The sequence below is a fragment of the Camelina sativa genome, chromosome 6, assembly GCF_000633955.1.
Source record: "Camelina sativa cultivar DH55 chromosome 6, Cs, whole genome shotgun sequence".
NCBI classification, from domain to species: Eukaryota; Viridiplantae; Streptophyta; class Magnoliopsida; order Brassicales; family Brassicaceae; genus Camelina; species Camelina sativa.
Genome location: NC_025690.1, coordinates 18417774 through 18440539, shown reverse-complemented (window position 1 = coordinate 18440539; position 22766 = coordinate 18417774). Strand labels below are relative to the sequence as shown.

At 35.7% G+C, this 22766-nt stretch overlaps 5 protein-coding genes across 5 annotated transcripts; 2 read left to right on the top strand and 3 right to left on the bottom strand.

Annotated features, from left to right (window-relative positions):
- On the top strand, window positions 1197-1877 carry LOC104699220 (putative F-box protein At1g47730). Its single transcript, XM_010414554.1, has one exon. It carries the CDS (start codon window positions 1197-1199, stop codon window positions 1875-1877), a length of 681 nt encoding a protein of 226 aa, XP_010412856.1.
- LOC104792145 (TPR repeat-containing thioredoxin TTL4-like) lies at window positions 2569-5961 on the bottom strand. Its single transcript, XM_010518208.2, has 8 exons — window positions 5795-5961; window positions 4590-5461; window positions 4304-4499; window positions 4035-4216; window positions 3573-3912; window positions 3307-3487; window positions 3109-3215; window positions 2569-2974 (listed from the first exon to the last, which is right to left on the bottom strand). The coding sequence occupies exons 2-8, from the start codon at window positions 5459-5461 to the stop codon at window positions 2822-2824; spliced, it is 2031 nt and encodes a 676-aa protein (XP_010516510.1). The 5' UTR covers window positions 5795-5961; the 3' UTR covers window positions 2569-2821.
- LOC104792144 (ketol-acid reductoisomerase, chloroplastic) lies at window positions 11859-15014 on the bottom strand. The gene is made up of 10 exons (XM_010518207.2): window positions 14625-15014; window positions 14410-14502; window positions 14162-14227; window positions 13902-14042; window positions 13584-13811; window positions 13378-13495; window positions 13152-13291; window positions 12893-13060; window positions 12648-12803; window positions 11859-12395 (listed from the first exon to the last, which is right to left on the bottom strand). Exons 1-10 carry the CDS (start codon window positions 14916-14918, stop codon window positions 12027-12029), a joined length of 1773 nt encoding a protein of 590 aa, XP_010516509.1. The 5' UTR covers window positions 14919-15014; the 3' UTR covers window positions 11859-12026.
- On the top strand, window positions 15419-17866 carry LOC104792143 (uncharacterized protein At1g03900). The gene is made up of 7 exons (XM_010518206.1): window positions 15419-15674; window positions 16326-16357; window positions 16645-16818; window positions 16905-16936; window positions 17014-17104; window positions 17202-17313; window positions 17388-17866. The coding sequence occupies exons 1-7, from the start codon at window positions 15537-15539 to the stop codon at window positions 17706-17708; spliced, it is 900 nt and encodes a 299-aa protein (XP_010516508.1). The 5' UTR covers window positions 15419-15536; the 3' UTR covers window positions 17709-17866.
- Window positions 17932-20311, bottom strand: LOC104699218 (pentatricopeptide repeat-containing protein At3g58590). Its single transcript, XM_019246892.1, has one exon. The coding sequence runs from the start codon at window positions 20179-20181 to the stop codon at window positions 17956-17958; it is 2226 nt and encodes a 741-aa protein (XP_019102437.1). The 5' UTR covers window positions 20182-20311; the 3' UTR covers window positions 17932-17955.

Sequence of the window (22766 nt, the reverse complement as noted above, 5' to 3'; positions counted from 1 at the left end):
CTACTTTTCTTGTACAACACATGTAACTATCTAGTTAATTATTAATTCTCTATACAAACCTCAACTCCATATTACATATGTTCAGTCTTCACTAAAAGAATATTCTCTTTATATCTATTTAGTATATATGTATGATATACATGTGTTTTTCTTCAAAATGACACTTAAAAACATTTTGATAAGAAAATTTGAGTGTATTCAATATTGGGTAAAGCCCATTCATAGGATCTTGTTTTCTTTTCAAAAATCAAATTTAAGAGATTTTGTCATAAATATATTTATTATATATATAGTCTTCTTTTTTTTTGTCAACATGCATGTGTTCATTATCTTATATCTAAGTCATATAATATATAGGATCATAACAATGACTACTTTACTAGCTCATAGTATATATTTCAATTTTACTAGATTCACCAATTATAAATTTCCTCTTTTTCCTAACAGTAAATAAATTTCTCTTAAAACATCTAAATGGATAGAAAAGTATATACTTTAATTTTTACAAATGTAATAGTTATAAGAAAATCTCACATTATTGAATAAGTTTCTGATTACTATATTATATATATATATATACACACACGAAGATTGTTAAACGACGACACAGCTAGCGTAAACTAAAGTATATTGAAACTACCAATTAAGGAGTCATGGAAACAAGAGAAGAGAAGACAAAAGAGATCCATGTAAGAACACAAGGACCATCATTCTACCCCGAATTTTGGATTCCCTTCGATCTGACGAGGGAGATACTTGTGAGTCTGCCTCCAAAATCTTTGATGAGGTTTCGATGCGTCTCAAAGCAATGGGCGTCTGTCACCTCCGATCCAGATTTCATCGACTCATTCACGAAACAGTCATCAACTTGTCTCATGCTAAGCTTCCAAAAAAAGGACAAACTATTATACTTATCTATTCCGCAACAAAAGATTAATCTCGAAACGACGACGACTCACGTGGAAAAATATCATCTCACTCTCCAGGAAGTACATAGATACTCACCTAATTTTCAGTTTCAGTCGGTCCATGGCTTGATCTCTTTCCATAATTTCTATCGTGTTGTAGTTTGGAATCCTAGCGTGGGAAAACATGTTACCTTTCACAAAACAGGTAAACTCAGACATGGTATACAAGTGTTTTCAAAAAGCTATTTAGGATACGATCCTATTGGAAACACGTATAAAATACTGAGCATGTCATATGCCAGCACTGAGGATACTTATGTTCTTACATTGAGAGCTGGAGAATCATGGAGACAGATCATAGATATTCCCAAGTGTTTTTTATCATGTAAAGGGATATGCATCAATGGGATTTTGTTTATTGTTGGCATAGATGGGAAAGGGAAAAAAATATTGAGTTTTGATGTGAGGACTGAAAATTTCAAGATAATCCAAACGCACAGTTGTATGCTGTGCGACGATGAAGTGGAGCCTAACCCTTCACTAGTGAGCTACAAGGGAAAACTAGCTTGGGTTATCTCAGAATCAACGTCTTACAGATTATGGATTCTTGAAGATACTGAAAAAGCAGAATGGTCGTGCCAAGACTTTCATATACCATTTTCTCTAGAAGATCCTGTTGTGAAAGATAATTACTTTTTAAGTGATGTGACAGAAGATGGTGAGTTTATTTATGTGTCGGTATCATGGCAAGATAAAGAGATTTATGTGTCTTACTATGATCCAAAGAGAAAAACTCACACGAGGAGGATCAAAATTGAACATCTTGATGAAGATGATGATTTTTGGCTCCGTAATGGATCATGTCGTGACGATTGGAAATTTCTTGGAACTCTAACGAATCACATTGGGAATCTCATGCCTCTAAACACATTTCCTACTTGTCCACCTTCTGGCGCACGGCTTATATAGATACATGTGCACAAAGGTTAACGCTGGTTAGTTTTGTTTTTAAAATACACTTCGTTCCTCCTCCAATTCCGTTTCCGTCACCGTCCACCTTCCGTTTGTCATCGTTTATGTTCTAGGTACAATATAAATATATAATGCTATATATGATTTTTTTCTTACGTTCTTTTGTATGTGTGTGTGCGTGTGGGCCATTAATTTCATTCCCTAATTACATTTTTGTTTATGCTCTTTTGGTTTTACTTATTTAATTTTTTTTTTTACAACATTAACCCCTAAAACAATTCCATAAATAACATTGCAGAGAAACTCAAATACCAAAAAATCTTAACAACATCTATACATTATGATTTTTTTTCAAAAATAATTTTACCCATTAAATTTTTAACCCATTTAATCTCAAAAACTATTTTTATGAATGTTATAATCTCTCAAATTTAAATGATATACAACAGTTTTGTCAAAAAAAAGGTTATAATTTCTATAATTATATTAACATTAATAAATTTCCTAAACCGAAATCCAATTTTAGAATGATTAGAAAACCAATATTCGCAAATATTTATGTATTTAATTCTCTTATTATTGTTCTAATAATTAATAATCCAAACAAAATTAATTAAACAAAGCAAACTAAATATAATAATAATAAATTAAATATTATTTTTAAAAAATTGTCCCGCGGTGTAGCGCGAGTTAAAATCAAGTTTTATTGAAAGCATTAGTTACAAAATAGGTGATGAAATAATAAAAAAACCATTTAATTAATGGGGGCATTTCAGTATATAAGTGAGAAGCACTCTCCTCAGATTGATACAATTGGAGCAGATTTCAATATGATGATAATACAGTAAAACAAAAACAAAAGAATGAAAATTTTCAATTAACAAATGGCTGGCTCTTTTGAATCAATTTACGCTCGTGAAAACAAAAAGAGAGATGTGTTGTCATAAGAGGAAATGAGTAACCGAGTCCTCTAGTAACTGATGACTAGGACACACCATTTCCTTCACTTTCTCTCCCTTCTTATAGATTTTAAAGGTTGGCACTTTCTTGATGCTCTCTGCTTTCGCCAATGCCAAGCTCTCCTCCACGTCCACCTATATATATATACACAAACCCCGTTATTACTCCACTATACCAAAAAACAATAGCCATTTTTTTTTCCCTGGCGCTAAATGCAATGTAATTTACAAGATTGAGCATAACTAAGAAGAACAAGTGTCTTTCTTACCTTGAAGAAATGTACTAATGGATACCGTAAGCATAAGGTGTTGACGAATGGAGATATTGCTTCGCTTTGTCGGTTTGATGATGATTTGAAATGAAACACAGAGAATCCTAAAAAAAATAAAAGAAACCATTAACGTTTAGCAAAGAGAGGGAATCTTGAAACTTAAACTTGCAGTAAGTGAGTTAATTCGTTTATTACCGGGAAGTAATGTTGCGGTCTTGAACTTATCTAAAGTCGAGACCTCTTCAACTTCGTTATTGAATCCCAGGTTCGATAGAGCGATCTTTGCTCTCTGTAGAGACTCAGCTACCTCGCTGTCTCCTGGAAGTTCCTTTCTCAATACTTCATAATCTCTAACCGCATCCTCCCATCGGCCAAGCTGCATTTAACATAAAGCAAACATTTGTCAAGTAACCTACTTAGAAACTCGGTTTGAAACCAATTCAGTGTATTTTAATCTAAACCTTTCCATATGAAGCAGCTCTTCGGAGAAGAGCCTTGGTGTAACTAGGCTGGATTCTCAGCGCTTGATTACAATCATCAACGGATTTCTCCCACATACCAAGTTTAAACCAACATGCCGCTCTATTACAATACAAAACCGAGTTGAAAGCATCAAACTTGAGTCCATCCCCATAAGCCACACTCGCTTCCGAGTATCTCCCTGAGCTGAAGAGCTCGTTTCCACTGGTACGAGCTTTCGCCACATTCTTCACATTGTTCAAGACCGATACTACCTCATGATTGTTATTGCTATGATCAATCGTGATGGCTCTCTCTGCCTTTACAACCGCATTCTCAAATCTGCAAAAAACCTATCATCTCTACTCCCTCACCCAAGAACCAAACAACACTACTAATAAAAGAACTTCAAAAAAAAAAAAAAAAAAACACCTTTCGAAGTTTTTAAGTATTTCGAAACTCACCTTCCTAACGCCATATCAACCTGAGCCTGAACACATAGCACGTAAGCATCACATATTATACCAAACAGTTTCGCAGGTGACTGAGTAAGACGATGTTCCAATCTCGGAATGCTGGATAGACACAAATCCGAATCCTTTATCTGATGAAGCCGCAAAAGGGCTTCTGCTTTACAAGCTACAAGCTGCACAAGATCAAAACCTCATTGTTCTCTTTTCGTTGGTCATGGAAAACACAAAGAGAGGCAATGCCACATCTCGATCTCTCTTACCTGAGGAGACGAATCAGCTCCATTTGCAATGGCTGCATCGGTTTCGCTAATGACCGTTCTCCAATCTCCGATCTTTCGAGCCTCCGTACACAGCCTGAGCTGCTTCTCAAGCGTCTGCAACCGCTGGAAATCAGCTTGATCGGGACATTGCCCGGAAAGACAAAGATGACGTCTCGCATTCTCAGCTTCTCCCAATCTTAAAGACCAGCAAACCAATCAAAAGATTACTCCTTTTTTTCGATCAAAACAACTGATTTCCAAATTCGAAAGTTGAGATTTTTAATACCTGAGATAGAGAGAAGCGAGTCTCTTGTGAGCTCTAGCGTAACAAGGATCAAATCTGACAGCTTCAAGACATTCTTTAACAGCTTCCTCTAACCTCCCTGACGCAGCCAAAGCCGCCGCACGGTTGCTTCTGTAAGCTGGATTATCCGGTGACAATGAGATTGCTCTGTCGTAAAGAGCCAATGCGTCGGCGTATCTCCCTTTCCTATACATTTCGTTACCTGCCTTCTTCACCTCCTCTGGGTCGCTCATCTCCGCCGCTCTCGTCGCCGCGTGGTTAGTCTTGCCGTTGTTGCTGCCGACACCACCACCGCTGCGTATGATGTTTCCGTGGCCGTAATTGGCTGTCCCTGTGCATAGAGTCTCGTGTCTAACGGATGTTCTCGTAGCCATTCCGGTTTTTAAGATCCTTCCCGACGGACAAATGTTCCCGGTAGGTAAAACGCCGAGGTTCGGAGACGTCGCGCCGCTTCCGCCGCCGCGAGAGCTTACCGGAGATAAACCTAAACCTGAATAAATCAACGGCGTTCCAGCGGAAGCGGATCTTCTGTGGCCCTGTTTCGAACTCCGGTTCACGTGACCGGATCCGGGTTTAACCGGACTGGTGTCGGTCAAACCGGAAAGCTCGCCGGAGTGACTCCGTCCAGAGGGTTTACCGGAAGCAGAGCCAGAGGAGCTCGAGCTGCTGCCACTAGCAGCGGGAGTGGCAGCGGCGGAGGAGTAGCCACGTTGGATCATCGGAGAACCGAAATCGAGTTCTCTGAAATCGGGTTTGTCGATGGTGACGTCATCGTCTCGTTGGAAACTCAAAGAATCTCGGAATTTACCGGTAATGGAAGGTTCTAGAGAATGTCTTCTATAATGTGACGACATCTTTTTTACNNNNCCCTGTTTCGAACTCCGGTTCACGTTACCGGATCCGGGTTTAACCGGACTGGTGTCGGTCAAACCGGAAAGCTCGCCGGAGTGACTCCGTCCAGAGGGTTTACCGGAAGCAGAGCCAGAGGAGCTCGAGCTGCTGCCACTAGCAGCGGGAGTGGCAGCGGCGGAGGAGTAGCCACGTTGGATCATCGGAGAACCGAAATCGAGTTCTCTGAAATCGGGTTTGTCGATGGTGACGTCATCGTCTCGTTGGAAACTCAAAGAATCTCGGAATTTACCGGTAATGGAAGGTTCTAGAGAATGTCTTCTATAATGTGACGACATCTTTTTTACAAACCAAAATCTAAATCAAACAGAGAGACTAAAAGAAAGAAGGAAGAAGAAGAAAGAGTTAAGTGAAGAGAGAGAAGAGAGGGATCTTGTGTTATATAAAAGGAAAGCGGAAGAATGAAAGAATGAAGAAGAAGAAGAAGAAGAAGAATGGTGAATTATATCAAATCAAATCATAATTTTTAATTTTAGATTACCGTTAAACCGACTAATTCTCTGTGTTTTGCTTTAAAAAAAAAAAAAATAGTTAGATTAAGACATTGATCTTCTTGTGATTCAGCTTCTCTGTTTGTTAATCACGAGCCTGTCTTATCCTTCCGTGTCTTTCACGGCTGCTTGTCGCTAATTACAAAACTACCGTAATTTTTTTCAAAATTAAATTTTTAGATATTATTTATGTAGTAGTAATAGCAGTACTATATGACACTACTGTGTGTGTCTATATGTATGGTTGACTTTAAAGTTTGAACAGAATCTGGATGAAACTTGTGTTTGCCGACCACGAATTTTTATACGGATTTCGTAAAAGTCAAAATAAAAAAAAAATGATAATTTTGTATGGTTTTTTTTGGAGGGTAAATATGAGATCATGCGTCGTCGTGTTATAGAAGATAAAAGACGATTTGAGAATTGGAGTCATAAAAATTGCTATAACTTATATAGTACAAAATAAACTGATAGTATATTCATATGCATTGTAACAGTACTCGTATTAATGCAGCTTCAAATGAAAAAAATGCCACCTCGGATTTAAACCGACGCATCAGCAGAGTCAGAGACAGCAAAATTGAGGGTAAAAACGTCTTTTGGGACATGTGTATAGCATTACTAGTACTGCTGGGTGCTGGCTCCAAAAAAAAGAAAAAATGAATTTAAGGATTTTGAGTTTTGTTACATATCCTAAATATTAGTATTTTATAGAGGATAAAACAGTCTTATATATCATTATAATTTATTATACATTTGATTTATGTTAAAAAAATATGTTCGATTATACATTCAGACGAAAATGAAAAAAAAAACTAAAAGACAGCATATTTATTTATACTGTACTTGTAAGAGAGAGTAAAAGAACAACAGAGAACAAAAGCAGAAAAATAGGAATAAATAAATAAAATAAAGCAAAAGAGAAGGCTCATTTACTGCTGGGATAGCTGGCAATTTTAAAGGCCCTTCTTCATTCCAAAAGCCTACTAGTATTAATTTTTTATTTTCTTAGATTAATAAGACAAATATTCATTTATTAAAAACTTTTAAATCAATGGTCTGGAATCTGATGTAATTTACCATTTATATTAACCCCCTATGGTTCTGCTATATACACAGTAGCTGAATAAATCATAAATTTCAAAACGAAGAAAACAGAAACGCTAAATAGGGGCAAAATAGTAAACATAGCACGACGCAAGCCACGTGCAGTGTGACCATGCCAGCTGTTTTCGTTACAGTTGCCAGCTAAGCACGCCGAATACATTTTAACGGGCGTTGTAACGGAACCGGACTTGGGAATATTATTATGAATGCGGTCCCCAAAATCCCGCCGAACCGATCGACATGGGCGAAGAATACACATTTCTCCATACCGGACGGTCCGTGTGACATGTATGGCTCCCCAAATTCTTGAATCAATCGAACCGGTTCTTCTTCTTCTTTTTTTTTTTTTTGTTAATTCAAACCTTTGACCAAATATAGCAAAAGTACTATTAATAAGTTTAGAGAAACATCAAGTACATATATATATATATATTCATAACACATTACAAGAAAATTGAAAAAATTTGTCCCCGACTCAAAAACTAAAGCCATCATACCCACAAATACTATAGCAAGATCGCATTTTTATAAATCTATGTTGATCACATAGCATAATACATATCCTAGCAGCTTGCAATATTTTGTTTTACGATTTGACATAATCGCAGTAATAAGTACATCAATCTTTTTTTTTGTCTTTTGCAAATAATTGTTTCATAAAAACACTCACAAGATGATGCATTATTTCAAAAAGACATTTCTCCTTATAATACTGCTGGCCGCAACATTTGACCCAATCAGATACGACAAAAGAGGAAATGGAGAGTTAAATTTTTTCAAATAGGAGGAAATGAGTAGTAATTATCTGGTAATTATGGTGCTATTACATCATTAACATAATTGTTGGGGGTATCTAACTCGGTAAATAAAAATAACAAGATTTGGGTTAAAAACAAAAAACAAAGGAGATAATCACCTTTTCCTCCAGTTGGGGAACATACTTTATACATAATTAAATTTATTAATGAGAAAATTAATTTAAAGTGTGATATTCTCGTAATTAATATCTCAAGGCATATATATGTACCTTTACTTATTGTTGGTGGTGGTGTGCTGGATGAAATAGATCCACCCACACTTGCAGGAACTATATATAAGAATCGAACGTGACGTCTGCTAAATGGTTGTTTAGCCTAATTTTTCACTTAAATAGTTAAAGCATTTAGATTGAAAAAATTAATTTACAAAAAAATAATTAATTACTAAAGTGGGTGTAAAATATAATACACAAAACGTCGCAAATCATTATGTAATATGTCAAATCTTTTTAAAAGGAATATATAGGTTTCTAAGCAAGCCAAGAAAACTTTCAGACAACATAAAATGTTTGAAAGGAGAAATTTCACATTTATTGAATATATCTACTTGTTTAAAGAAATATTCAGACACTACAACGATGATATTCTAGATACCTATAATAATAATAATAATATTAATAAAACATAATAATAGTTCTAGCAATTATTTATGTAAGCATAATATCACATTTGTATTGTTTTGGTCTAACGATACCCTCTATGGTAAGTAATAGAGAGTAAAAATAAACACAATGATTCCCAATATACAACGACAAATGAACCACGTATGGGTGTCCATTATCTGGTTTTCTATATTTCTTAATTGTTTTGTTTGTCAACATCTGGTTTTCTAATTTTATTGGTTTAACGACAAGCGACGCTTGGCTAAGCTCGATCCTTATGGTCATTAAGGGTATCCAATGTTTTCATCATTCATATTTTAGTTTTTCATAAGCAAATTGATGTCAGCGAAAACACAGTAAGCAAGAGAATATATGTAGATCGCATTACCGTCCAACTCGCATTTTCTTAATCTAATTAAAAATTGTTGCGCACGTTTAATAGAAATTAATTACTGCTAGAATACATAATTAACTATATTATCTGATTCTTTCTTATTAAGATTTACTTTTTCATGTACAGTACTACAAGTATGCGAAAACAAAATACATTGATTTGTTCCAAAGACGTTGCTTGGATTAATAAAATTCAATTATTTTATGTTAACTAATTGAATTGTATTGTTTTAGCAGTATCACGTCATGGTTGCTGATGGAAGACATCCATAAATTTTTCTATAACTCAAAACGAGATCGGTTTATACGATTTTTGTGTGCCACTCTCATGAATTGCATGTTGAAACTAACACAACTCTGATCTGATCAATAGCTAGTACGTAGTGTTCATTTTGCTTTGGTTATTAGTGTTAACTTATTTATTTACTCTACGTAAGCGAAACTAGCTAGACCTAATGTAAATAGTATATATATTTTTTAATCTATATTCATATTAATAATTTATAACAGAAATAAAATTAGCTTGATAAAAACAAAATTAGCAAGTAGAAATGATTTACTTTAAATATTCCAAATAATCAAACTAACAACATTATTACAAATACTCATTGGTTGCCATCTGATGCTATATGCTCGAGCATGTGAGCATATGCTCACGAGCTGTGAATTATCTCCTTTATATGCATCATCGATCATCGCCATCATGATCAATAAATAGATTAATTAAGGAGTTTGTTTATTCAAAATGGTTTTTTTTGGTTTCTCTCTGTAATCATGAATGAGGAAAAAGTTGAAGAGCTTTTAGTACAGTACGCACGATTTATGTGCTGTTTATTTAATATCTCGCATGTAACTATGTAAGTGTATTGATTTTTAAAAGAATTTTTATCTATAAGAACATTTAGAAGAGCTAGGGCAAACTTATTTGATGTAACGATCAAGTTATTTTTATTGATTATATAGATCAGAGATGTTGTTCCAACGTTCTGAAATCAGATTCATTCAAATCTGGTGCCACGAACAATCATCACGGATCTAGAAAAAATTATGAACCATTATATAATCAAAAATTTTAAATTAAACATAAGATGTATCATATGATTTTATTTATTTATAGGCTACGACCTTTCTATAGCTTACTTTATTAAGTTAAAGAAAAGGTTTTAAAAGTAAAATGAAGTTTATAAGGATATTAAACAATCTGAAAGACATCTTAAGTATATAGATCTCTCACGTCTGTTTACTTCTATATATATTTTTATTGAAAAAAAAATAATAATAACATATATAGGTTTATTTGTATATGATGAAAATGATGGGTCATATGGCTTGATCGAAATCATGGTTGAATTGGTATTAACAGAAATAATTACAAAGCATTGGTGTCAAATCAATTAGATCATATATAGTATATGATTTGATTTCACACTAAACACCAAGATTATGTCTCTTAACAAAAACAAAACACCAACATTTTGTCTTATATCAAAGCTAAAGTAAATTAAAATTGAAAGGGTTATTGGTCCCGTCGTGGGATTCCACTAAGTTACTCATTAAAGTTTTTATCCTTCCAAAAATAACTAATTTTATCATTACAATCATGTTTTTTTGTTTTTTTGATTTTTAAAATACACCTAGACGATAAAGTTATTTTGGGTTACTCACTTACTCAGTAATCAATATGTCTCATTGAGGAATAAGAGATTCATTTACTTAGTACACCATCTGTATTTTGGTTAGATCTATAACATGAATCCTTATCAATTGGACATTTACGTATTCCGGAAGACAAGTTTGAAGTTAGCTCTTTTTCAAAAAAAAGTTTGAAGTTAGCTAAAAGANGTTTCTTTTTAGTGTTTTAATTTTGTTTTTTGTTTTTTTTTTTGGGATAAAGGAACATGAAATGTGGGAAAAGAGCTATACAATATGATTGGCTACACATGTTGGTCTTGTCTTTCTCTAGTTCTTGAGCCACACTATCATATGATTGCAGAATTTTTATATTTATTTATTTATTCTGATCCTTTCTTTTTTTTTTTCTTTTTTTCTCAAGCATTGTGGATTTATATCTCTTCTCTTTTTTTTTTCTAATAAGAGGGAAAGGGAAAAAGACTTGACATATAATGAAAATGTGCTAGAAGGAGGGAGAGCACATGTCATTACATGTGATTCTAATAATTTAGATTCTTTCATTTCACAGTAAAAAGAGAGACAAAAGCATTGTGCTCTGCCAAGTTCCTCTTTATCTGTAATTTTGGAAAACAAGAACACAAATTATTTTTCCTTGTAAGAATAATTATATTTGAAATTGGAGACTAGTGATTAGTGTGACTACATACATATATTCATATCAATATAATCTATCTGGCATTTGCGGAAACTTATCCCTTTTTATTCTATGTTCAATCAACATGGATATACAATTTCAACCAAGTTACTTTCTCAGAAGGTTTTTTTTTTTGTTTGGCTATCAGGACCAGAGGTTAAGTTCGTGTAAAATATACAAAGCAACTAAACCAAGAAATTATTCTAAGCTCAATATCTCAAACTGTAGATCTAAAACATCACATTATTTAGCAAATGTTGTAAGAATGATATATCAAAGGCTTGATTGGAAGATGTTGTAGAAGCTGCAGAAAGACATAATTTTTTTGATCAGAACTCACAAAACAATATTAAGATTAAGCAGACAGATAAACATCATCATATCCGATATAACAAGGGGATCTGATAAGCTTTGATCCCAACCTCAGTTATTAAATTTGACACTCCAGTGTACAATCACATGTAGCGATGTAGCAGTGGGTACAAAAACCAGCTTAACCCGAACCCGTAATGAGCCTACTGGGGTATACTTATAATAGGCTCATTTTCAGCTGTTAGTTTGCAATTGTTGTAAGAAATAATCGTATCGAAAAGTAGTAAAAGAAGTTTCGTTGGAAACTATTTATTGATTTGTAGGGTTTAAAACAAAGAGACATAATTATTTCAAATCCTTCAAACAAAACAGTCACGCCTAAAAAAACATCCCAAACTCGACTCACTTAAAAAACTCCGATTACAAATAAGAGACTCTGACCAAACTTTTCAACTCTTCGCTCAGTTGCTAGATTGACGCAACTCAGGTCGGACAAAGTCTGCATCAGCAGGCACAGAGATATCGACGGTAGGCCTCAGCTGTGCGCATACCTCAATGGCACCATGGACTGGGTCAGAGAAGAAGTTGCTGATCAGGTCTCTGTTGATCGCTGCACCACTGTCCACAGCCACAAGAGCTTGTTGGGTCAGGATGTAGTCGAACCGTGGTGCCCATTTCCTCGAACCCAATCTTGCTGTGGTCGAGCAGTTGTCAACCATGAAGGACACTCCCCTGGCGTGCATAAATGGGTTTAGAGAGTCCACTGATTCAATCACACTCTCGTTGATGATTTCTGAGTAAGAGTGACCTTTCTTCCTCAAGATCTCAATCTATACAAAACCCAATAGAAACCATTATTTAGATTCAGAGAAATCACTAGAGATCAATAGCACGCAGATACATAATAAATCTAGGGGTTGTTCACTACGGTTGATTCAAGACCATGCAAAGAAGTCGATTTAAAAATAATCAGTTCAATGTCAGTGAATCAAAATTGAAACTGAACCTACTTTGCGTAAATCGAAAATCCTAACTAAATCGAAACAATAGTGGGCACACAAGATATATAAACACAAACATACCTGAGCCATCATAAGTGCTACATAAACTCCAGCAGTGAAGGGATACAATGGACCCAAGTCACCAGCAGGTCTGGACTTCCTGACACGTTCACCAACCTTCCACATTCTTGTCTGGTCAATGTTTCCCATTGGGAATGCTGGCAAGCCTTCTTTTTCCTGTTACAAGTAAGAGAATCCATCAAAATTCCTGCTTAAAATGTGTTTTGGGTAAATGTCATAAAAGGAAGTTTCAGAAGAGTCATTACATAGAAGCGACGACCGGCTAAGACAACACTTCGGATTTCGCTGCCACTTTGTACATCTTCGTAACATTCATAGAGAATCTCCATACAAGGATAGAAGGATGCGCTGTATGCAGTCTCAAAATCTTTTTTACCTTCTTCAGACAAGGAGTTGTACACGGCCAACATTCCCTGATGTTCATAGTTCATCAGAAACAGGTTTCACTTTTTAATTCCGATTTGGCCAAAAGAACGAATTAGTCTGGTCTCTACAGATACTAACCTGGGTAGAGATAGTCCTTGAAATTGTTCCTGTGATGCATTCTACTGTGTTCTTGTAAGCCAAGTCTTCACTCATCCCATTTTCGGTGTACCTTCTAAACAGAGACTCCACAATTCCATGGACAGCACCGAGCAAAATACCTTTAAACAAAAAAAAGAAGATAGGCTTAAGTATGGATTAAGCGATAGAAAGACAATTCTATTAGAAATTTAGAGGCTCAACTCACCTCTTTCTCCAAAGATGTCACTCCTGTACTCTTGTTCAAGAGTAGTAGCAAAAGTAAAAGGAGAACCAAGTGCTACTGACCATCCAAGTGCAACATCGGCAGCTCTACCGTCAACATCCTGCCAACAGAATAACAGAAGTGGTGGTCAAAAAATGAACACATGAGGTATAAGAGCTCTCTGCAGTAGAGATAGAGAGATAGAAAACCTGGTGGACTGCAAAACTAGCGTTGATTCCAGCACCGTTGATTTCTTTTCCTTGGACGTATAGCCTCCTCACAGAAGGACCCATTCCCTTAGGGCACACAGCTACCACACTGATGTTCTTTGGGAAATCGAGTCCTAAGGACTGTAAATGCCCAAGTAGAAACCCGTGTGATAAACCTAGAATGCTGTTTGGCTTCATGTGAGAGAATATTTTCTCATAGTTATCAGCCTGCAAAAACAAAACAGGATACATTAAAATCGATGTATACACCTAAGAGAGCAACAAGTAATATATATATTTTAAAGGAAGTGCGATTACCTGAGCAGCATCAGAGATCAACAGCAATACAAGATCGCTGCCAGAGATAGTTTCCCATATATCACCCAAAGTACCACTTTCTTCAGTGAAGCCAGCGGCACGTGCCTCCTCAAATGAGCGAGACCCTTTTCTGAGACCAATCTACGTTAAAGTAGAAAAAAACAAGAAACCATGTCAGAACAAAGCCTTCAAGTAACAGCAGAAAGCCAAGACAAAGCAAATAAAACAAAAATATGCAGTCAACTCAGCAGTTGAAATACCTTAACAACAATGTCAGACTTAGCCTCCACAAGTGAATCTCTCAGATTCTGAGCTTGGGCAGGTCCCTGCATATAGATATAACGAGTTTAGAACAACAAAAGGAGTAGACACAAGAACTTGCAACTAATCTTGTTCATATCAACTTTATATGACAAAGAAAATATTTTTTCTACATGCCGTAAACAAGATTCCATATCCACAATCTAAAGTAAAGAAGTACAAAAAAAGAGACCAAAAAAGTAAGTACCTGAGATCCCCAACCAATCACACCAATCTGCTTAACACCCTTGAAAGCATCTGGAAGATGTTTGAACAAATCCCTTCCTCCTCTCACAATGTACTAAACAAACATTAGCAAACAAAACAAAAACATAAGCAACAATCACAGAATACATCAGCCACATGCAAATGATCATATAATCACCAAAGATTCCAAAAGGGATAAAGGAAGATGAGATAAACCTCTTCGTAACCAGCAAGAGAGACTTTCTCCTTTTTGAAGACAGATGTCTCGAAATCCAAAGACATAGGGGCTTTGACCGCAGAAGAAGAAACCATACGAGCGGCGAGGGAGGAACCGACACCATTCCCAGCGACGGTAGCAGTTAAAGACCTCAGAGACTTGGAAGAAGAGGAGAGGAAACCAATATTGGGCAGAGCCAAGGCTCTAGCTTTAGAAGACCTAAGGGTTTTGGATGAAGAACAAGGAGATGGGCATGAGAGGGAAGGAGCGAAGGATGAAGTCGCAGCCGCCATTTTTCTCAGTTGTGTAGCAAATTGACTGCGCAAAGAGAAAGAGAGCTCTCACAAATTAGGGTCACACAAACTCACTCCAAGTGGAGAGAGAGAGAGAGAGAGAGAGATTTATTAATATAAGCAACACGTATTATTTTCTCACCTACTCGTCACCACCAAGAGGCAGATATTACCAATTTGTTTTTTTTTCAAGTATTATAATGGGCCAAAGCCCACTAGTTAAGGCCCATAACATTAAATATAGATGTTCTTTTCCTATTGGTTTGATCCATCAACTGCTTTAATGTTGACTTCCCAGCGGCGGACGAAGCACACGTGTCTCTGCTGCCTATAGTCAGGACTCAGGGTCTTGAAAGTCAATGTAATTGACGGTTTAGATTAAACGTAATAATTGGATCGAACGGTTTTAGGATAGCTCAGATCGAAGTTATGGTACACTAACACACACCTAACGCGAAACCTCTACGTTTCTTCGTCTTGGCGACTTGTGTGAGAAATTGTTGTAATCACAGTTCGGCAAAGACTTAACATTAAAGATTTTAGACGGGTGTGTGTGTGTGTGTTTGATCGATTCAGTCATCTGGGTTTTTTTTTTTTTTATCTTCAAGTTTGTCTGAGATGGATCAAGCTTCGTCTTCTTCGAGTATGAAGGAAGACAAGAAACCTTCCACTGATCCTGTGACCGTCGATGAGAACGAGGAGAGAGAAGCTATAGAGATTGCTCTGTTCCAAGTGCCTGAATGCTATGTTTATTTGGTAAATTTTTCAACTTTTCTTAGGTTTATAATGAGATTGTTGTGTATTGGGGATTTTTTTGATAAATTTTGCTTCTTTTTATGTTGAAGTTACATCCTTTATTTGTAAGTTCACTTGATGATTTTGGATCTGAGCATTAGTTAGAACGTAATTTCAATCTGGTGCTATAGGTTTCTTGCAATAGTGTTGAAGTTAGTTAATTTCATGATCGCCCAAAAATTATGTGTCTCAAGCTGGTTTAAGGGGGTGATCAATTACACATTTTTAATTATCAGCAAGAATTTTTTTGAAGGAGATTTCACTTCGTCTTAAGTAGTGTGATTTAAAGTTATCTATTTTAAACATTGGTTTCTTGATGAGGTCTTTGAAATCGTACGAGCTGCTAAATTGTTACATGTTCATAATCATTCTGTTATAGGATGTATGAGATTCCAAATTTGATTTCCCTGAACTCATTAGATATTGTGAAGTGCTGTTAATAAGATTAGTCTAAAGATAATCTCGAAATATAATGGACTACCTTGGAGCTTAATGTACTCGTTTTGAATCCTATCCTACCGTTACTGCTCTTTCATGTCTCTGTTTACTTTACGGGTCTGTTACAGATAGTGAGCTCCTCTTTGTCTTTCTTTTGTTTGTGTATGTATGCAGATACCTCCAAGGAAAAGCGCAGCTTCCTACAGGTTCTTTCTTGCCTAGTTGCCTTAATGACATAAACTCTCTAAATCATTCTGATCTCAGTAGTTAGGAGATTGTTACAAACCTGCAAACCCTTTGTCTTAGCAAATGATCAAAAAGCTCGGGATAAATCTTTTTGAATCAAGATGGTCATTTCTCTTGTAACATTCACTTTTTATCAACTCAACTTGGCTTCTTAGGCTATAGATACTTGAAAAAGTGTATCCAGTAATTCTTTGGAAGATGAAGATAGACATCAGCTGATATTTTAACAAAAATTTGATTCTTGCAGAGCAGATGAATGGGACGTGAACAAATGGGCATGGGAAGGAGCTTTGAAAGTGGTGAGCAAAGGAGAAGAATGCATTATTAAACTTGTAGATAAAACCACAGGGGAACTTTACGCTCAGGCTTTTCTACGAGAGGGCGATCTTCATCCAGTAGAAGCCGTAATTGACAGTAGCAGGTAACAAAAAGTTGACCTTAGAACTTAACTTGGTCTTCTCATGATGTGCAGCTAATCTAACAAAACCAAGCTGTTTTGTCTTGTAGATATTTTGTTCTCCGTGTTGAAGAAAAGATAGGTACTCACTTACCATATATATATAAAGATGTTAACTTGTAGTAGTTGTTTTGAGTTTAGTTCTTTGAAGCAATGCAGATGGTCGTGTTCGCCATGCTTTTATTGGAATCGGATTCCGGGAAAGAACAGAAGCCTATGATTTCCAAGCAGCACTCCATGACCATATGAAGTAACGTTCCACCTCCAATTTTCAAGTATTCTTTTAGAATCATTCTTTCGGAACAACTAAATCACATCTGATCTCCCTTTCTATCTCTTCGCTAAAGGTATTTGAACAAGAAGAAAACAGCAGAAGAAATGGAACAACACTTTCAAAACACTTCTTCTGTTGATTACAGCTTAAAGGAAGGAGAAACAATTGTTCTCCAACTAAAAAATGTAAGATTGACAGTTATCCTCTGGATACATTTTCCACAGTTTTCTTGTTACTGACACCAAAATGATTGAAACAGAGAAGCGACAAGGACACAAAGTCGAAAATGGTAGAGAAGAATTTGAGCAATCTCTCGTTGGAGGATAAGGGCAAGTCAATAGAAACCATTCCTTCAATCATCCCACCACCTCCACCTCCTGGACCGCTTTCCCCTGTCACAACCGCTCAGAAGTCCCCGTCAAGTCTACCACCAAGCCTCAGCCTCCAAAGGTCGCCAAAACAACAAGATGTAGATACAAAGCATGAAGAAGAGATGAAAGAAGGCCAAGAAGCTAAAGATGGAGGCGTTGACGATGATGCACCAGATGATGACTTTGGAGATTTCCAAGCTGCGGGTTGATTTAAACTATTATCTTTTTACCATATGCAAAGCATCGTTTTATAAGTAACGTGACTGAACAAAGTTTGGATTGCTTGCTACCGAGAGAGCTCATCCTCTGTATAATTGCAAAATACAAGTTGTCTCCCTGAACTTGTGATAAAACTCTGAAGTTTTCATTTCGATCCTATAAATATATGAACGTTGCAAGAGAAACAACAGAGAAATATCAAAATTTACACTTCTTTTGCAATTCTACTTTCTTCAACTACTGAAAAGAGACGACATTGAGAGTGTTTCTCTGTTCTTCTGCAAATCGATTGCAACCATCAAGAAACGTACGCCATACAGGTGCATCTGCAGGGAATGGCATTCCATGAATCAGATGCTCGGCTTCCTTTAGGTAACCATTTCTAGCCAAAAGATCAACGGCACAACGATAATGATCCATTTCCGGTTCAACACCATAAATCTTCATTTTCTGAAACAAATCCATTCCTTCTTTTACCATTCCACTATGTCTGCAAGCAGTTAGCATAGAGATGAAGGAGACACGATCTGGCTTGAAACCTAGAGATATTGATTGCTTAAACATTCTAAATGCCTCATGTCCATATCCATGGATGCCAAGAGACGAAATCAATGCCGTCCATGTAATGAGATTCTTCTCTCTTGTTTCTTCAAAGACTTTAATTACACTCCTTATGCTTCCGCATTTCCCATACATGTCAATCAATACATTGCAAACAAATGTGTCGGCACGGCTGAAATCTGTTTTGATGATTACACTGTGAATAGAACCCCCAAGCGTAAGGTCACAAAGCTTAGAGCACAAACTTAAGATACTTACGTATGTGTAATTATCAGGACGAATGTTTGATTGAAGCATGTGTTTAAAAAGTTCAATCACCTCTCCGTAATTATCAGAACGGGAGCAAGCTGCTATTGCTATGTTCCAAGATACAGTGTCGGGTTGTTCTAGTGTTGAAATCAGCTTCACAGATTCATGGTACTGACCTGTTCTGCTATACATTCCGGCGACAATGTTGAGTGGGACGACAGAAGATGGCCCACTAGACCAATCCAGCAGAATAAGAGCATCACTCATCAGTTGATTTTTGGCGTAAGATTTCATGAGAGAGCTTAACACATAATCATTATCTTCATATCCCATTCTCACAATAACAGAGTGCAGCTGTTGTAACTCAATGACACCACATGATTTAAGGGCTGTGGAAAGAGTATATTCAGTTGGCATGAAACCCATTTGAAGCATTTGAAGAAACAAAGAGAGACAAATGGAACCATCTTTATTGGCATAACCCCAAAGCAACGTATTCCAACATACAATGTTCTTATCACGTACAGAATCGAAGCATAGGCGGGCATCTTCCAGACTACCACATTTAGCATAAAAGTCGATTAATGCATTCCCTAAAAGTATGTCAGTTTCACAGCCATTCTTGATTAGCGTGCCATGAATCTGGCGTCCGAAACTAAATATCTGCATACGAGAAGACGCACTAAGAACACTAACATATGCACCTTGGTTCGGGGGAAACCCATGCTCTGGCATACTTACAAAGAGTTTGAGTGCTTTTAACGGGTTCTCACATTTGGCTGTTGCACCAATTATGGAGTTCCAAGACACTACATCCCAGGAACCTGCCTCCTCAAACATTCTCTCTGCCATATGCGTGTTGCCACATTTTCCATATTTACTGATGAGAGAGTTAACGACGGAAATTTCACAAGCTAACCCTTTCTTCATTGCTGAGCAGTGCAACTGTTTGCATATTACCAAGTCATTTTCACAAGATACACCCGACAATACACCCAAGAAAGAGCAATCAGATAAACAAGCTCCCTTCCTAACAAGCTCACGGAACAGAAACATGCCTTCTTTGAGAAAACCACGATGCCCCAATAAAGACATCATATGGTTCCATGTTTCCAAGCTCTTAAACGGCATATCTTCAAAAACCTGTTTCGCCATTTCCAGCAACTCAAGCCTCCCATACAAACACAAAAAACCAGTACCAACATAAGCATCATCCATAAACAAGCCATACTTAAAGCTCAAACCGTGTAACTGAGTTCCAGCATAAACATCCAACGATGCACAGGACAATAAACCACTCACTGTTGACTGATTCGGCAAATATCCAAAATACCTCATATCAGAGAATACACGCCAGGATTTCTCTGCATCCCCGCATTTGCTGTACCCTTTGATGATCGTGTTGAAAGACACTTTATTTCTCTCAGGCATTTGATCAAACACTTTGCCTGCAAAAGATACCTCGCCAAGGTTCTCATAAAGACAGATAATGTTGTTGGAGATATAAACAGGCTGCTGAAGGGCATAGCATAACGTGATGGAGAGAGCGTGAAGAGCTTTGGTCCTTGCAAAGGAAAGAGCTTTTCTGCAGACATTGAGTAAACTAACTAGACGATCGTTGTGATTGACGAGATCTCTACAGCTGAGGTTCATGCAGAGTGGGTACTGAGAACAGAGTACTTCCCAGATCGATCTCAGTTCTAATTACTAGAACTAAATTTTATGCATCATGAAGAAAGTTCTAATCAAGTTTTCGAATTTTGTTCTAAAGTTATGATTTTTAAATTATAGGGAACAAACAAAGTTTGATGTTCAGAAACGGACAGAACCAGGGAACTATAAAGGGTTAATCTAAACCGCAACCGGTTGGTTCAACCACAAGATCACGGTTTGATCTGTCCAATGGACCAATTTGGCCCATATTTAAAGAAAATCGAATTAACACTAAAATTATAATATTATCATTTTAGTGTATTTTAAAAATTTTAATTGCACAAATTTAAAATTTATAAGGTTTATTTTTATAAACATAATTATAAATGTTTAATATGTTATTTAAAATGACTTGAAATAATGTTTTTATTTATTGTTTTGTTTTTTATTCAATATTTTTATTATTCTTATACATATTTTGTATAATTATGTATATAATATCAGATATATATTAGCTTATAGTGTAAACGCATAAACCGCCTAAAACCACTTAGATTCTGATTAGGCGTTCTAGGCGTTAGGCGTTGGATCACCGTCTAGTTAACGTCTAGCGTTTTTTTGAACATTGCAAGTAGTGTAATTTTAATGTTATGGAATTTTAACAATACAATAATATTTATTAATTAAGAAAAGTTGTTCTCCTTATCCCTCACATCTTCCTTTTACATTCTTAGTTTAATGTTTGTATAACATTGGGTTACATATCTTATTCATATAAAATGAATTTCTGAAACTATGTAAAAGAAAATGACAATAAGAATGATTAAAATGAGACAACACAAACCAACAGTTTTTGAATCTCATTACATATTTTCTTGAAATCAACCAAGTTGTCTTCTAAATACACTTTAATCCACTCCATATCAACGTCTCTTTTTATTGTCTCTCCATGATCTATGGTCTTGAGAGTTTTCAGTGTCCTTTGCGCCTCACGTAATAGGTTGTCCTTTACCTTTTCCAAGCATTTCTTCTCTTCCATTGTTAGATCAACTTTCAGTTCTTGTATGTTTTTGACGACTTCCTTCAAATCTAAAATAAAAACATGAAAATGCTAAATCAAAATTTTACATTACAAAGAACAAAAAAGAATAGAAATTGTTGATTACCGTCAAATCTCAGTCTAAATTCAGCTACCACAACGTTGTTGAAAAGTTGTGTACGTTCTGTAACTTTTTCACTCATCTTATCGATTTTGACACTAGAAAAATACTGTACTGCTTTGCTACAACTTGAAGATGTTATCTTGTAGCATTTTCTTTTTGGTAGTTATATATATTGTTTGAGACTAGTCCGTTTGAAAAAGATCGTTTCCTTAAAAACAGTATTATTAACCATACTCTGCATATAGGATATGGATTCTGGTCCTCGCAGAAAAAAAGAAAAAAATGTGCTGGATTCGTAAAGGTAGAAATAAATCTTTGAACTTTGATTTAATGGATAGATACTATTTTTTTACTTTACTTAGTACAAAAGATTAACTTCTTAATAGTTGTCTAAAATAGGCCTTAAAGGTTTAGCTAGTTAAAATTTGAAAAGTATTCAGTCTGAGTCTCTACATACTCGAAACTAGCTAATCAAAATAAAAACATAAGTTGTATATAAACCACCCAAAATTTTCACAAGCCAAACCAATATTAATTCATGAGTTTTGATCCGCTTATATTTATCGAAAGAAAATTAACTAACCAACCAAAAATGAAAGAAAAAATCATCAAGACAATTTGGGAGAATGATCATATGTGCTTCTTCAACCAACTTGTGAAGTTCAACAATGTCTAAGAGGATTGATTAAATTGATAAACGAAAATACCTGATGCTTCTCTTTTTGGGTAAGTCTCACGTCTTAACAGAAAAATTCTACCTTTGTAATCATCTTTATCAATTAACTCCTTATTTTGAAGTCATCAATCTTGCTAACTCCTTCCTTTGTTTGGCAATTTAACTTCTTTTATATCATCCATTGAAAGAACTAAAAGTATATGTTAATTCTACTTTTGCAAATCGTCTTCAAGAATAACTACATCACAAACTACATTTTCTTTGTTGACTCTAGATGACTAAAAACCACACCTCCTTTTGTTGAATGTGCATTGTCTATTGTCTCATTTTCTTCATTCCATTTTCGTAGTAGTAGTAGTATCGAATATATCATCCATATAACACACACAAATTTTGTTTATCAATTACTCTATATAACAACGTTTCTTATGTATATATATCTACATGTCTTGTTTTCGTTAGGCTAAGAACGAGTTTATAAACCTTGATTTGTCTCTGGTTACTGGTTAGTTATATTATTTGTTTTACGCATATTCTCTGTTTTTTTTAATTTACCTCTTTATACTAAAACTGTCACAAAAGAAAACTCAAAAACTTTTTAATCTTTGAGCGCCAAAACCAAAATTTTCAGACGAAGAGCAAAAATCAATTAAAATTTTCATAATAAATGTATAGTTTTTTTGTTGGTCTTCATAGAAAAAAGAAATATTAAACCCACTCGGGGGCAAAAAAAAAAAAAAAAAAAA

Excerpts from the sequence above, each read along its gene's own strand:
- LOC104699220 (XM_010414554.1), top strand. The coding sequence starts at position 1,197 with ATGTCATATGCCAGCACTGAGGATACTTATGTTCTTACATTGAGAGCT.
- LOC104792145 (XM_010518208.2), bottom strand. The coding sequence starts at position 5,461 with ATGTCGTCACATTATAGAAGACATTCTCTAGAACCTTCCATTACCGGT. Across the intron at positions 3,913-4,034 it reads GTTGATATGGCGTTAGGAAG|ATTTGAGAATGCGGTTGTAA; the intron begins GTGAGTTTCGAA and ends GGTTTTTTGCAG. Across the intron at positions 2,975-3,108 it reads CATTAGTACATTTCTTCAAG|GTGGACGTGGAGGAGAGCTT; the intron begins GTAAGAAAGACA and ends ATATATATATAG.
- LOC104792144 (XM_010518207.2), bottom strand. The coding sequence starts at position 14,918 with ATGGCGGCTGCGACTTCATCCTTCGCTCCTTCCCTCTCATGCCCATCT. Across the intron at positions 14,043-14,161 it reads AGTCTGACATTGTTGTTAAG|ATTGGTCTCAGAAAAGGGTC; the intron begins GTATTTCAACTG and ends ACTTTAACGTAG. Across the intron at positions 13,812-13,901 it reads TGATCTCTGATGCTGCTCAG|GCTGATAACTATGAGAAAAT; the intron begins GTAATCGCACTT and ends TTGTTTTTGCAG.
- LOC104792143 (XM_010518206.1), top strand. The coding sequence starts at position 15,537 with ATGGATCAAGCTTCGTCTTCTTCGAGTATGAAGGAAGACAAGAAACCT. Across the intron at positions 15,675-16,325 it reads CTGAATGCTATGTTTATTTG|ATACCTCCAAGGAAAAGCGC; the intron begins GTAAATTTTTCA and ends GTATGTATGCAG. Across the intron at positions 16,819-16,904 it reads GCCGTAATTGACAGTAGCAG|ATATTTTGTTCTCCGTGTTG; the intron begins GTAACAAAAAGT and ends TTTGTCTTGTAG.
- LOC104699218 (XM_019246892.1), bottom strand. The coding sequence starts at position 20,181 with ATGAACCTCAGCTGTAGAGATCTCGTCAATCACAACGATCGTCTAGTT.